The 14,888-nt window shown below is 47.2% G+C and overlaps 1 protein-coding gene across 9 annotated transcripts in view; it reads right to left on the bottom strand.

The window, feature by feature from the left end:
• Positions 1 to 10,576: 10,576 nt before the first annotated feature.
• The window catches only part of LOC147635312 (uncharacterized), a 112,776-nt gene continuing 108,464 nt past the window's right edge, over positions 10,577 to 14,888 (bottom strand). For all 9 annotated transcript variants that reach the window (XM_086802555.1, XM_086802549.1, XM_086802557.1 and 6 more), the window contains 2 exons: positions 11,196 to 11,318; positions 10,577 to 11,115 (listed from right to left, as the gene is read on the bottom strand). In XM_086802555.1, coding sequence (XP_086658681.1) covers positions 10,909 to 11,115; positions 11,196 to 11,318 — 330 coding nt within the window. In that variant the 3' untranslated portion in view covers positions 10,577 to 10,908. The remainder of the gene's footprint in view (positions 11,116 to 11,195; positions 11,319 to 14,888) is intronic.

Here is a 14,888-nt window from a genome sequence, read left to right as displayed (position 1 = left end):
AGACATCAACTTCTCCTCTAGATGGTGCAGTTTACCATCCATTGTGGAACAAGCTTATGAGGAGGCTGTGGAAGAATTCACTCAAACACCACCCATGGAGAAGAAAGCGGCGCCTACCTTGGTCATTCCCCCAACCACCTTACCTTCAAAGGCAAGTGACGGGTCTACCCAACCCAAGGTTAGTAATTTAAGTTGGGAGGAAGTGTTGGCAGGAGCAAAGGTGGAAATCACCCTTCCTTAATTATGTGGTTTGAGCCAGGAAATAAGAGAGCAATTGCTAGGCTTGGTCCAGCATTGGATGGATTCGAAGCCAACTAGTAGGGGTGAAGCCACATCTAGTAGTAGTGGGCAACGGCCCAAGCAGCAAGCAAGGGTATGCCTCACTGCCCAAGGAGTGGCCAATCATTGAAGCCCGAAAGTGAGTCTTCGTGGGAGGAACTCAAATTACAAGGGCCATTGTGGATGGTGGTTCTGATGTTAACATTATGCTTGAAGCTACTAGGCAAGTCTTGGGTCTCTGAATTAACGAGCCAGCTCCCTTTGCCATCCGAGTGCTAGACCAGAGAGAAGTGATGCCCTTGGGACTAGTCCGGAAATTTTCGATCACTTTTGAGGGATTAGTATTTGAAATGGATTTTGGGGTGTTAGACCTCCCACCAGCTATAGGGGCCTACAACTTGCTCATCGGAAGGCCTTGGTTGAGGAAAACTCAGGTGATCCATGATTGGTGCTGAGACAACTTGCATATCCCTAACCCAGGACTAACCCAGGAGGGACGATGACCTTGCCCTTGGAAAAAGGTCCCGATGAGACTGCAAGGGGCACTGCCCTACATGACATGATTCCCATTCGGGGGGGAAGGACCCAGTGACAAGGAAGAGTAGGAGGAATGGCAAGGATTACCACAGTGGATGAGGCTTGGGGTCCATTCGGGTCAGAAAGAGAGGTGGCAAAACCTCTATGGAATTGGTTAAATTCCTATGAGGGGTCCCAATGCAATATGGTGGACATAGTGGAGTTGGACCCAGACCCCATTCAAGAGGTGTCCCAAAAAGAAGAGCTCTTAGAAGAAGCAGTAGTACGGGATTGGACAGAATTCTTGCTCACTCTGGCCTTCTCTTTTGCACCAGTGCTCAGAGAATCACCAACTTTTTCAAAGAGCACCAAGATGTGTTTGCATGGACTTACAAAGGACCTCCCAGGGATAAACCCAACCATTTGCACTCACAGAATTCCCAGGGATAAACCCAACCATTTGCACTCACAGAATTCCAGTAAAAGAAGGTAGTCGGCCAGTCAAGAAGGGCATTTACCGCATGAACCCAAAATATTCAAAGGTAGTGAAGAAAGAGCTGGACAAGATGGAAGAGGCTGGTATCATTGTTCCCATTGAGCACTCCGAGTGGTTCACACCTATAGTGGTGATTTCGAAAAAGAAGACCAACTAGATTAGGATATGTGTCGACTTTAGACCCCTCAATTAGTGCACAATCAAAGATGGGTTTCCCTTGCCCTTCATAGAGCGGGTTCTGGAAGATGTGGCCGGCCATGTGCTCTATTCCTTCATGGATGGGTTCAACGGCTACAACCAGGTAGTGATCAATGAGAAGGATCATCTCAAGACAGCATTTGTCACACAATGGGGAACATATGTCTACAAAATTATGCCCTTTGGTCTTTACAATGCCCCAGCCTCCTTCCAAAGGGCCACCACCAAGATTTTCCAAGAGTATTTGAATGATTTCTTATGCATCTTTTTGGATGACTTCTCTAACTTCAGTGGGGAAAAAAGGCATGCTTAGGGTGGTGGTTCTAGAGGAACACCTGCCCCTCAACTCACTTTGGTGTTCGTGAAGTGCAAGGTATCTGGTCTGCACCTTAACCCCTTCAAGTGCCACTTCCTTGTGGGTCATGGTGCCTTGCTGGGTCACATCATCTCAGGCGATGGTCTTTCTCCGAATCCTGACAAGATCACTGTTATTCTCAGATTAGGCCCTCCGTCCAATCCTAAACCCGTGCAGGAATTCCTCGGGCATACAGGCTACCAACACCGGTTCGTCTACATGTATGTAGACGAACCAGTGTATGCAGATATCACTTTGTGGTGATCACGAACCATCAAGCCCTGAAGTATTTGTTGAATAAAGCCCAGGTGGCCCGCAGGATCTGGAGATGGCTCCTTCTCTTTCAAGAATTTGACTTTGAGATTATGGTCTAGGACCATGTCATGGCTGATTATCTGTCAAGAATCCCAAGTGGTGAGCTAACCTCTGAAGATGGGATTTGTGATGATCTCTCGGGGACAACATGTTGTTTGCGGTGGATGCCACCCCTACTTGGTATGAGGACATTGTGATGCTGGTGAGCACAGCTAGGTTTCCCTAGAATGCTGATACGCCAAGGCAAAGAGGAGGCTTTTACTTAAGAGTAGACCTTGTCAGCTCATTGCTGGACAATTGGACAATTGTACAAGAGGGGCAAGGATGAAGTGTTGAGGAAATGTGTCAACCCTCATGAGGTTCCCCTCATCATGGAGGATGCACATCTGACTGCAAAAAGTGGATGTAACAATGCGACATATGTCAAAGGTCTGGACCCAAACCAGATAGTAGGCATTACTCACCTCTCCATGTTTCCCCACCCTAGGAGCCCTTCGAGAAGTGGGGCATTGATTTTGTGGGCCCCATCACCCCAAAGTCCCACCCCCACTTAGTGCAAGTATATTTTGGTGGCCACCGACTATGCGACCAAATGGGCCGAGGCCATAGCCACTTGGGACAACACTGCTCTCACAGTGGCCAAGTTCCTGTATGAGTGAATCTTCACCGGATTTGGGTGTCCATAGAAATCATTAGTGAGACAGAGGTAAACATTTTGTGAATGAAGTCATAGATACCCTGCTGACACATTATCAAATCTTCCACACCGGAGGTCGTGTGCTTACTCTACTATCCCAAGGCTAAGAGACAAGTTGAGAGCACCAACAAGGTCTTGTGCAAGTCCCTGTTATACGGGTAGCCAAGGAGCACTCCCACCAATGGGATCAAACCCTCTTGGGTGTATCGTGGGCCTATTGCACATCTTACAAGGCAACCACCTCACACACTCCATTCCAGCTTGCTTTTGGGCTAGAGGCCATATTACCTTTTGAATTTAATGCAGGATCATCCAGAGTGGGGCAGCCTAGGACTCCCACATATCACCCCACATACTCCGCTTGGCACAGGAGTAGCTCGAAGTATTGGAAGAGACCCGCCAACTCGCTCAAAGGGCCACAGAGGTGGAGAAACTTCGACGTGGCATGATCAACACTTGAGACTTCCCCAATTCTCTGAAGGTGACTTGGCTTTGGTCTACAATTCTAAATATTTAAAAAAGGCTCGGAAGTTGGTGTATGCTTGGCAGGGTCCCTTCCGCGGGTAGTGGAGATCTTGCTCATGGGTGTGGTGCAACTAGAAACTCTCCAAGAAGGTGCCTCCCTTCCGTTAGTGAATGGCTCCAGGGTGAAGAAGTATTGGCCTCCTTAGGTGTGACAAGCCGCAACAAGCGCTCGTGGGAATGACACGGGTTGTACATATTTTATATCTTTTTAAAATCTTCTTGACCACTTTATTGGTTTTCTTTGCATTTTCTTTTTCTCGTTTCTTTTTCTCTCGTCGTGGGTTACATGGTGGCCTCAATCTCCACCGACCAACCCTTTCCCCCTCCCCTCTCAATTCTCCCCTCGGCCTTCCTCACCGACCGACACCCCCCCTCCCTCTTTTTTTCTCACCGATTCAAGCCAAAAAAAAAAAACCCCTCATAGTTTTCTTTTTTCCATTACAAGGCAACCCCCCCTCTCTCTTAGTTTCCTTTTTCCATTACAAAGAAAAATGAAAAAAATGTCTCTCTTTCTCTCTCTCTCCCCCCTCACGCCCCTCTCTCCCTCACCCCACCAACCATCACTTCCCTTCACTCCCCACCGACCACCCCCTCCCTTCATTCCCCACCGACGACTCTCTGTCTCCCTCACCTCACCGACCACACACTCTCTGTCTCCACCGACCACACACTCCCCCCATCTCTCTCTCTCTTTCGCACCCCCCCAGCACCACCTCTCTCCCCCCCCTCTCTCACCGTCTCTCCCCTTCTCACTCACCGTCACCCCCCTCTCCCCCTCTCACTCACCATCACCCCCTCTCCTTCTCTCTCACCGTCACCCCCTCTTCCTCACTGTCACCCCCCCCCCCCTCTCACCGTCTCTCCCTTCTCACTCACCGTCACCCCCCCTCTCTCCTCACCCCACCGACCAGTCACCCTTCCACCCCCTCTCCTTCTCTCTCGTGCACCATCCCAACCCACCCCCTCTCTCCCTCTCACTGACCAACCCCTCCCCTCTCTCTCGTGCACAGCAACCCCCAGTTCCCCTCACTCTCTCGTGCGTCGATCCCCCCTACTGCACCACCCTCCCCTCTCCTTCTCTCTTGCGCACCGACCTTCCCACCCCCCCCCCTCTCTCGCCACCCCACTGTCACTCACGCCCCCTCACTCTCTCGGGCGTAGCCCTGACCCCACCCTTTCCCTCCCTCGCGACCTCTCTCCCCGACGCATACCATCGCCCCCCTTGCGTCACCCCCCGTGCTGCACAACAGTTTTGTTTGCACTCGTCATGGTAACAATGTCTCTATAAGAGTTCAAATGGTGCCAATCTTGATTCAAGCCCACAAAACTGCATTCAGCTTTTGGCCTTGTTTGCGCGAGCGCATGCACATTGCACCCTCCTCATCGACTGCTCCCCCCCCTCTCTCTCACTTACGCCCCACCCCCCTCTCTTCTCTTCCCCTCCGTCACCCCCCGGACCCTTTCCCCCTCACCCCATCGACCAAGCACCCCTCTCACTTACCAAACCCCCACTCCCCACCTTCTCACCCTCTCACCCGTCCCCTTCACTCCTGTCCCCCTGTGATGGTGCAGATTACTAATAAGCAGTGCAAGGCCGGATGACCATGCCAATGGGGATAGGTGTTCAAAAGCAAAGCCTCTTTCGATGTAGAGAATAAGTTGAACCCAACTTTGCTGGCTATGCCTATGAGAGCTTTTGATTCTTGAAGGGCTTTTTTGATGAAGCTTGCCATGGCTACGGTTATGGCTATGGAGCCTGCCCCAGAACAGCTCCGATTCAAAGAGACTGAAGCTTCCTTTGGCTACGGTTATGGCTATCTTCGGGTTGAGTAGTTGTACCATTGGAGAAGGTGATCTGTAACATATGAAACTTCTTCTGAACCACAAGCCCAAGCTTGTCAACAACGGCTCCCTTTACCATAGTGCCCTTTCTCCACTTCATTATGCAGCTTCCCATGACCAAGCTGACGTACTCTTGCTGCTTTTGGAGAATGGGGCTATGGTGGAGGCCTTGATTCATCACAACCAGACACCCTTGATGTTTGCTTGCAAGCATGGCAGTAGCTTGCATTGAGTTGTGATGGAAGGGGGAGCTAATGTCCTTAGATTTCGATGCATCCCATGGGTGGACTTGCAGGCACTACGCTGCAAACAGTGGGCACCTCCACTGCCTTTGGATAATCTTGAAGCAGCCTCAGATTTGGGAGCACGCCTTTGCATTTTGCAGACCGAGGTGGGTGAATTGAATGTGTAACAAACCTTTCTAGCATGGGGTGCAGATAGGTTGCCAAGAACCTCTCAAGGGCACACTCCTTTTTTCATCGCTATGAAGTACCATCACATATCATGTGCAACTCTTCTCAACCCTTTGGTTGCCGAGCCCTTGGTATGGCTATCTCCATGACAGTTTATGAGCAGTCTTGACCTTGAAGAAAACATTCTGTTGGAGGTTACCTTGGCACATGCTAATGATGCTTGGGAGAAGAGGATCTTTTATGTATTAGCCATGGCCGGTTTCATTTGTACCTTTGTATGTTTGGACTTCGTGCTGGATGTTTTGCCCGGACGAAGTGGCGAGTGATTATTGTTTAGATTGGTTTTGTGCTTTTGTTGGTGTTAACCTTCCTGTCGGATGCTTTGCCTAGGAGACGACAGTGGGCAATACATGTAGCGATGGCTTACTGGATGAAGTGCTCAAGAGCTCTCAGAAATACCTTGCTAGATGAAGTGCTTAGGAGCTCTCAGAAATAGCTTGCTGGATGAAGTGCCCACCAGGAGCTCTCAGTTCGATCATTTTTCCATAGGTCGCTTGCTGGATAAAGTTGTCGAGAAGCCTAGTTGAATCATTTTTATTTATGATGTATCTCTCTAGAAGATTTGCCTGGAAGGATCATTGTATGAGAGGTATGTCTGGAGCTTGCTTACCGGATGTTTTGCCCGGAGGCATTCATTGACGAGACGGTGAATTGAGTAGTAGTGGGTGACCTGTGGACGGAAAGCCAGGTCCTCCACACTCCATGAAGAGCTTCCCACCATCACCTCTGACCGCTCCAACCGCTCTGACCGTCAGTGCCCTCCGACCGCCGTCGGTGCGGTCTGACACCGCCAGTGCCCTTCGACATCTCCGATGTGCATGGCCAACTCCAATGGCACTCATGGAGGTAACACCCCTCTCCCTTTCCCGAGGGATGGCGAGATCCTCTGAGATTCTCTGGAGCACCATCTTCCTTTTCCCGACGGAAGATCTTCCCTCTACACTACACGATGATGGTTGGGACTTCGAGGAGGAGGACACCCGAGGAGGAGATAAGGAGAGCACTCTCTCGGCAAGATGGATGGACTCTCTTATAGGACATTCATTGTAGCACATTGAGGCAGGGAGTACATTCTCTATTGGAGCAAAGTCTCTCTTGTATCATTCCTTTCGGTATCTTGATATACAGTGTTACACTCTTGTGGTGTTTGGTCTATCTCTCTGTGTGAGTGAGGTGAGCGAGTGGACAGTGGTGGGTGGGCTATGACTGAGAGTCCTGTAGGGATACTGCGGTGCTAGGTGGTGGTTGGAGAGCACGGTAGACAGTGTAGAGTATAGGTCTTGCATGTCTAGCCAGTGAGGTCACCTCATCCTTGGCGGGTATACTTCACTCAGAGGATCCACGCTCCCTTTTTCCCAACCCTAGTGTTTGTGCCAGTAGTCCGCGAGTTCCCTAGCAAGGACCGGCGGAGTCATCTACACATTTGAAATAGAACCGTGTGGGTGGAACCCACTCTCCTTGAGCTAGAGTTCCACTACAAAGACACCTCACTACATGGCTCGCCTTGGTTGTCATTCACTGGAGATAGCGAAAACATGATGTCTTGGGAGATGTGTGGGACCTCATTATGCCACCCACCCCTGCACAATCCATAGAAACCATTACCATCCAACTCCGAGGATTATATTCACGTTTTGGCAGCCACCATGAGTGAACACTCTTCCATAGAAACTTAAACTTGGGACAAGGTTTGCACGATTGGACAGTGCTGAAATAACATCCTTGTTCGTGCTTGACGCATTTGAAATAGAACCAATAGTGGAACCCCCTTGCCTTGAGCTAGAGTTCCACCAAAAAGACCACTTAGTTGCATGGCCCGCCTTAATTGACATCAGGGCTAGCGTTGTCTTGGGAGAAATGGACCTTATGAGTCCACCCACCCCTCACACCATCCGTAGCAACCATTACCGTGGTAAACAAATCTCAATCTATGACCATTAGTTATCTTAAAGCTGAATGTTATATTGAAACTAAACTTGCATCTTGCATGTTTTATGTGACCCATGCCCGATATAATGAAAGAGAACATTCCTTGGGATGTGCTGGATTGTAGCCAATTGTGTTGTTAGTTGTAGTAGAAAAGAACTTCAACACTTCAGCTTCCCCATGGAATGGTTATATCCTTGCTGGCCTTGGTGGATGAAGGCACCTCACACCTGTCAACATCCCAAGTCTCGTCCTCCACTTATAAAAGTCATCACCTCAAGTAACTCCTAATACTCAACACTCCTCTTGTCTCCCTGCGTCAACCACCTCCTCTCAAACCATTATGAAGATCTAAAACCTTGTTGGTAAAAACAAAGATTACCCCCAAACTCAACCTCAACAACCCTTCAAGGAGGTCCGCACTAAAAAGGATCCCCAAGAGTGGGTACCCAAGAGTACCCTGGCTAGCCAAGGAAAGTATGATGCCCAAGCAAAGACTTGGCAACCACCATTTAGCTAGAAGCCTACCCAAGCTCTACCAAGCGCGCGAGATCCCCATGCAATAAAGTTTAGCCAATCCCCGAGCCATGTTGGATCCCTGTCAAGGTGTTAGAAGCTCAAGGCTTCTATGTTTGAGTCCCAAAACCTTGTAGATCACACCCCAATCTCCAAAGCCAAACAGATTTAGGCATGGCCATGAATGCCAATTCAAGTCCAGTAGTCGATATTCCGTTGGTTTTTAACCAAGATGCTAGAAACGCAAGGAGAAGCCCTACATTTAGGTTCCGAAGTCAAGAAAATCCATACCACAAGACTCTACAAGCACACCAACAAAGTTCCTGACCAAAGATGCAACCCTAAAGCTTAAGCAAGAATGGAGAGGAGTGGGTTCCAACTCGACTTATGTGTCAGCACCACCTTCAGAGAAGTCGAAGGAATCCGTGGATGCCATGTAAGGCTTTTGTTGTGGATGGGCAAGCAACTCTCTGCCTTCGCTTTGTGCAAGGCAGGGCCACACTGTAAACCTTAAAACCCTATTATACGTATGTAACGTAGCACTTCCTATTAGTTGTACATACACATACCCCCAGGAATGAATAAAAACTTGAAACCTAAAACAAAACAAAAAATGACCAAAAAATAAAAACCTGCACATGCACCTACATGTGCACACAGCACATACACCACTAACGTTTGTACGTGCACTCTCTACTTATGGTAACACACACACACACACACACACACACACACACACTCAATTGTTTTAAAAAATAAAAGCTTTGACTTTTTTTGGAAAAAAAAGAGTACCACATGGCGATGTAGGCTCACTATGTTACGTGTCAAAAAAATTAATTATTATTATTATTTGAAAAATAAAAAATAGGAGAGAGAGAGAGAGCATAAGAGGGCACAAGAAAACCTCCCCTGAGAAGAGCATCACGAGAAGAGAAGAGAATCTAAATGGAGAGAAGAGCCTGCACTACAATCGAAACTAACTAAATCTAAACTCAACCGGGGGCTGTCTCTCCTTCCACAATGCACAAAACATGTCAATAGCGAGTCTAATCAAACGAGGTAGAGATGCCAAGGTCACTGCAAAGCCACAAAAGCCGCACCCCACAATTGGCATTGTTGGACAAGCCACCCGCTCGGAGACCAATGCACATGGTATACTGGGTATCCTAAGTTCTTTTATTGTCATGGACAACCCAACCTTATTCACACCTACCTTATCGGCAACTAGCCTTGCTACACATCAACTTAATTCCGTATCTCAAACCGTGTGTAAGAGTCAAAGAAAAAGCCAAATAAGTGTCGAAAAAAGAAGTTAGAGTTTTCACTGAAAGGAGCTTCTACATGTTGGATGATCCTACTTGCTTTGTCATCTAATATGGATTAAACCAAAAGTTTACACAAGTGGTTGGGTATTTGTAAGTGATTTCATCATCTCATCTAGCTTTAATCAAGCATAGTATGTAGTGGTGTGAGAAAAAAGATTTCACCCAAATTGATGGATAACCTTCCTCTAAAAATCAAAAGTATTTCTTACTAATTTTACATGATTTGAAGGTAATTATAAGTAAAACCTCTTAAGCCTTCAATTGTAGGATTTGCATGTAGTGTTTAGATTCACGAGGTGTCAAATACACTAAACCCCACTTTTTTTGGACTGGTGTATAAATTTCATATCCTGAGTGCTTGATTAATTACCCATTACACACACTTCATCATTATTAAGGTCCAAAGTAACTCCTCATCCCATCACCAGCATATGCACCCCACCTCCATCTATGTCACCAACAGAGACCACAACTCCTTTTCTAGCTGTTGCAACCCCTCCTAGCCCAACCCAATTGCCTCTCCCAACTATAGTGTAAGGACCCAAGCCAAACTATAAAATCTAACTGGAGAAGAAGAGTGCTCTCAAAAAAATGAAACACCAGCATGGGATACTTTGTTTACCAACCATCCCTATACATACATACATACATATGAAACCCTAGCATGGCATACTTTGTTTCCCACCCAATCCCTTTACATAAATACATACTAATGACTTCGAGCATCTAGTGCATCTTACCTATCAATCACAACAGTACTAACGCACACCTATGTTCAGATGGTACCCCATGCTACACGAACATCATGGGTCTTCAGGCCTACCCAAAAACCGTTCACATCCGCACACCCATATGGACGTAAAGACATCCACAAAATCATGGTCAAGGCCCACGAGGATGTAATTGTAGAGATGCCACACCTCCATGTGAAAGGTGTCCGCAAAAGCATAGTCAAGGCCCACATGGGGCGTGATTGTAGGTGCACATGCACGAAGTTTGGTAACTTGGTGTCTTTTCCAGATATCCTTCTACATGATCTTGCATTATATAACGTTGAACCAACACTAGAGCATTCATGATCCTACATGTGTATATACCATAAATAGGAGCTGCTTTGGAACAAAGGCAAAATTAAAAAGCAATAATAATTTACAACAATGGCCATGCTTCAAATGCAGTAATTGGATTGTTTATAGGCGTTTAAGAGTTCAATATGGTGACCATGCACCCATCACACCACCACATACATGAATTCACACAGGTTGCAAGTCTTTAAAACAATCATGGAACTCTTGGCGAGTTCGAACAAAAATTGTAATAAGCTTCATAAAATAACATGGAACCTACAAAAGAATTGCCACACTAAGAAACACAGCCACAATCAAGATGAGTCTTGTAACACAAAAAAAAACATGCAATGATATGCCCGCAGCATAAGAACCTTTTCACCAGTCAGCTCGTGTAAAAGAGGTAGACTTTGACTTGAATAACCTGCGCCTAAGTATACTTGGCCAATTCCCTGGCCACACAAGATTAGATGCTTGCTTCACTTCTTTGCTTGACTCAGCCTGTGCACTCTCTTCCTGTTCTTTTTGTTTCTGCTGGGACAGGTTCTTCATTCTCACTATAGCTTGAGACACTGTAGCAGCAGCCTGCATAGACAAGCACTTCAGACTTCCTCCCCAGCAGCACAAGCAACTGGACAAAAAGAAGAAGAGAGGTTTGCATGTACCTTCATTGGCTTTAGAAGGTCAATCTGAGAATGATCCAGAACACGTTGACCTCTTTCATTTGTGTGGATGAAATCCTCATAGTCTCCCTCCCAAATCACATCATCATCGCAAACAAAATAGTCCTGTTGCATAAAATCCCCTAAGTAAGGTTTATAAGCCCACATGAAATTGTGCTTTCCCAACCAACAATATGATTAATTACACTCAAGTATTAGGTAACAGCACGTGGGATGCCGTTACGTTTTCGAAAACAGGTGACCGCCGTGACCCATTCTCTCAAACAGGACAGCAGGCCAGCTGCCATTCCCGGACATCGTAGTCTCGGGGAGGCAGTTTTAAGGTAACTAGGCAAGACAACAGACGACGGACACATCTTCATCCTTTGCAGACGTCAACAGGCAGCAAGCAGAGGGGGTCATGACACAGCAGGCACAGAAGATTAATGGTGATGGTGACAGGTGGGTGCAGGAGATGTAGATTTTTTTCTTGCACGTCCATTCTATGTTCCAGATCTCTCCACCAACCCACAACTATGATGCATGGAATTACAATAAGCTGTCCAATATCCTGAGAACTTATGGAGCTGATACAAGACCATCAAGCATTATGTCTGCTGCATGAATCAAGCTGCTTTCACCATGCTCGGGCATTTAAGAAATGCCCATTAGCACCAAATAAAGTAAAGCCTCTAGATCATAAACTTTTTCACACAATGTAGCATTAGGTTGATTTTCAAATAAACTTCTCAGTGAGCCACTCGTCAAGGTTTTAAACATAATCCTAAAGTTGAGATGGATGCAGTGTCACATGCACCCATGCATTGAGACGGATGCAGTGTCACATGCACCCATGCATTGAGGTGCTATGTGACACACTCATCATCATCAGTGCTTTACTTGTAATCTTTAGTACCCTTTTAGGGATTGTTTCTTGTACGCCATGAACCCCTTGTGAATCCAAGCATGTAGAAGCATTAGATAACATGGGCATCAAGGGCTTTAGGCCAGTCATGGGAAGCCTTGCACATGGGCAGCAGCCCATGGGCCACCCATAGCCACCATTAAAGGGGCAAGTGCTTGAACCTTGGTATGAAGGCCAGCTCATTGCTCAGTCGGCTCAGTTGGCCAGCCGCATATGCAGCCCAGCCACACGTGTAAACGATGACATGAAAGTCGATAGCATTTGATGTTGTGAACATATAAACAGGCCGACAGCTGTATGAGGAAACCGACCAGCATATAAGCGTGCATATATAGGGCGCCTTCAGTTTCTTGCTTAAATCATCTCATTCTCTCATAGTTTCAGCCGTAAACAAGAGCAGAAGAATGTGTCCTTGAGTCCTACGGCTTGTGCATACTTATATAATCCTTGGGTCCTACAGCTTGTGCTTCAGTCCAAGGCATCCCAAAATCCTCTTCAACATTCAGCCTTCAGTCTTCCATCTCCCTCAACAGATCTGGGTGTGCATAGTGGCTTCAAGAGTCCCTTGATGGTTCATCCGATGTTTGGTCTACCTCGTCCTTGCGTTTGTCATTCCTCGGTCAACAGTCATTGTAAAGAAAGTTCTCCAAAGCAATGAAGTAAATACTCCTACTTGCAAAAGGGGGCCCTTAAGTGGGTAGATTGGGACCTAATCTAGTGTCAACTCTACATATTCTCTCTACAACTCTCTTTTTTTTTCCCAAGAAAATATCCTTCCATTAATTACCAAAAGATAGCCGAAACGGCTGAGTACATGACCCAATCTCAATCAAGGGAGACACGAAAAGCAATTGGGGATAGATAGGGGCTCTTCCTCACTTTTTTGTTTTTGTTTTTGTGCTTCAGTCCAAGGCATCCCAAAATCCTCTTCAACATTCAGCCTTTAGTCTTGCATCTCCCTCAACAGATCTGAGTGTGCATAGTGGCTTCAAGAGTCCCTTGATGGTTCATCCGATGTTTGGTCTACCTCGTCCTTGCGTTTGTCATTCCTCGGTCAACAGTCATTGTAAAGAAAGTTCTCCAAAGCAATGAAGTAAATACTCCTACTTGCAAAAGGGGGCCCTTAAGTGGGTAGATTGGGACCTAATCTAGTGTCAACTCTACATATTCTCTCTACAACTCTCTTTTTTTTCCCAAGAAAATATCCTTCCATTAATTACCAAAAGATAGCCGAAACGGCTGAGTACATGACCCAATCTCAATCAAGGGAGACACGAAAAGCAATTGGGGATAGATAGGGGCTCTTCCTCACTTTTTTGTTTTTGTTTTTGTGCTTCAGTCCAAGGCATCCCAAAATCCTCTTCAACATTCAGCCTTTAGTCTTGCATCTCCCTCAACAGATCTGAGTGTGCATAGTGGCTTCAAGAGTCCCTTGATGGTTCATCCGATGTTTGGTCTACCTCGTCCTTGCGTTTGTCATTCCTCAGTCAATAGTCATTGTAAAGAAAGTTCTCCAAAGCAATGAAGCAAATACTCCTACTTGCAAAAGGGGGCCCTTAAGTGGGTAGATTAGGACCTAATCTAGTGTCAACTCTACATATTCTCTCTACAACTCTCTTTTTTTTTCCCAAGAAAATATCCTTCCATTAATTACCAAAATATAGCCGAAACGGCTGAGTACATGACCCAATCTCAATCATGGGAGACATGAAAAGCAATTGGGGATAGAGAGGGGCAGTGGGGGGCAAACAGGTAGAGAGGGGCTCTTTCTCGCTGGCCGCTCTCGGAGGAAGGCTATCTCATACGATTGGGGGGGCCCCAAGTCACAGAGGGTGTGTATAATGTCTGTCCATATGCTCTGGATGGACTCAGCGGGTGGCATGGTAGTGTCCTCTATGGCCTATAATGCCAAGTAACCTCGTTGTCTCTCTGTAATGCCAAGCAACCTTGCTGCTTCTAAACCCGAGGAAAGGACCATTGCTCCAAATCCGCAAAAAGCCTCTCGGTGCTTCTGCATACGTCCATAGCTGCTTCGCAGCTTCTTCCACTCGCCACGGAGGGTGTGTATGATGTCCGTCCATATGCTCTGAATGGACTCAGTGGGTGGTGTGGTATGCACCTCTATGGCCTCACTGCAGCAAGCATGCCAAATGTGCCATGCTCCTATACTGTTGATGATCTCCCGGTAGTACTCCTTGCTGGGGCTGATGATAGCGGGGCTGTCATGATACTGTTGTGAGAGAGGAGAAGGGCGAGTGCTGTCCCATCTCCTCGAATGAAACCTAGGCTACCGCCCCCAGGTGATGGTGCGGTCAAATGCCTGGTCCACGGTGAAGATACGGAGGATCCGCAACCAAACCTCTTGCGCCTTGGGACAATTCCAAGGGCAATGCCGTTGTGACTCCTGGGGGTGTCCGCACCTAAAACAAAGGGTTGGCCGACCTCCAACTGCCAACCAAGTGCCCATTGCCAAGCTCCTGTGAGCTATCTGCCAAAGGAAGAGAGTAATCATCTGTGGCCGGAAGCTGTCCCACAATCGCTACCAGAAATCATGAAGGAAATATGGCGGGATGCCCAGAGTCTGCCAATGTACTGCTGTTGGCGTACTATCAACCTTAGGCATGTGAATCCTGCGGCCCAAGTGGACCGTGTACTCAAATAAGGGGATGTTGGGAGCATCCTCGGCGGCAAAGGGATCGTGCCACAGCCATTCGCCTGGATCCCACTACAGCAGCATTAGTGGTCGACCCTCCCATAACCATATCTCCACA

Source organism: Cibotium barometz, chromosome 9, assembly GCF_041138505.1.
Source record: "Cibotium barometz isolate CiBa-2024 chromosome 9, ASM4113850v1, whole genome shotgun sequence".
Classification (NCBI taxonomy): Eukaryota; Viridiplantae; Streptophyta; class Polypodiopsida; order Cyatheales; family Cibotiaceae; genus Cibotium; species Cibotium barometz.
The sequence above is the reverse complement of the archived record's forward strand: the minus strand, read 5'-3'. Positions and strand labels throughout refer to the sequence as shown.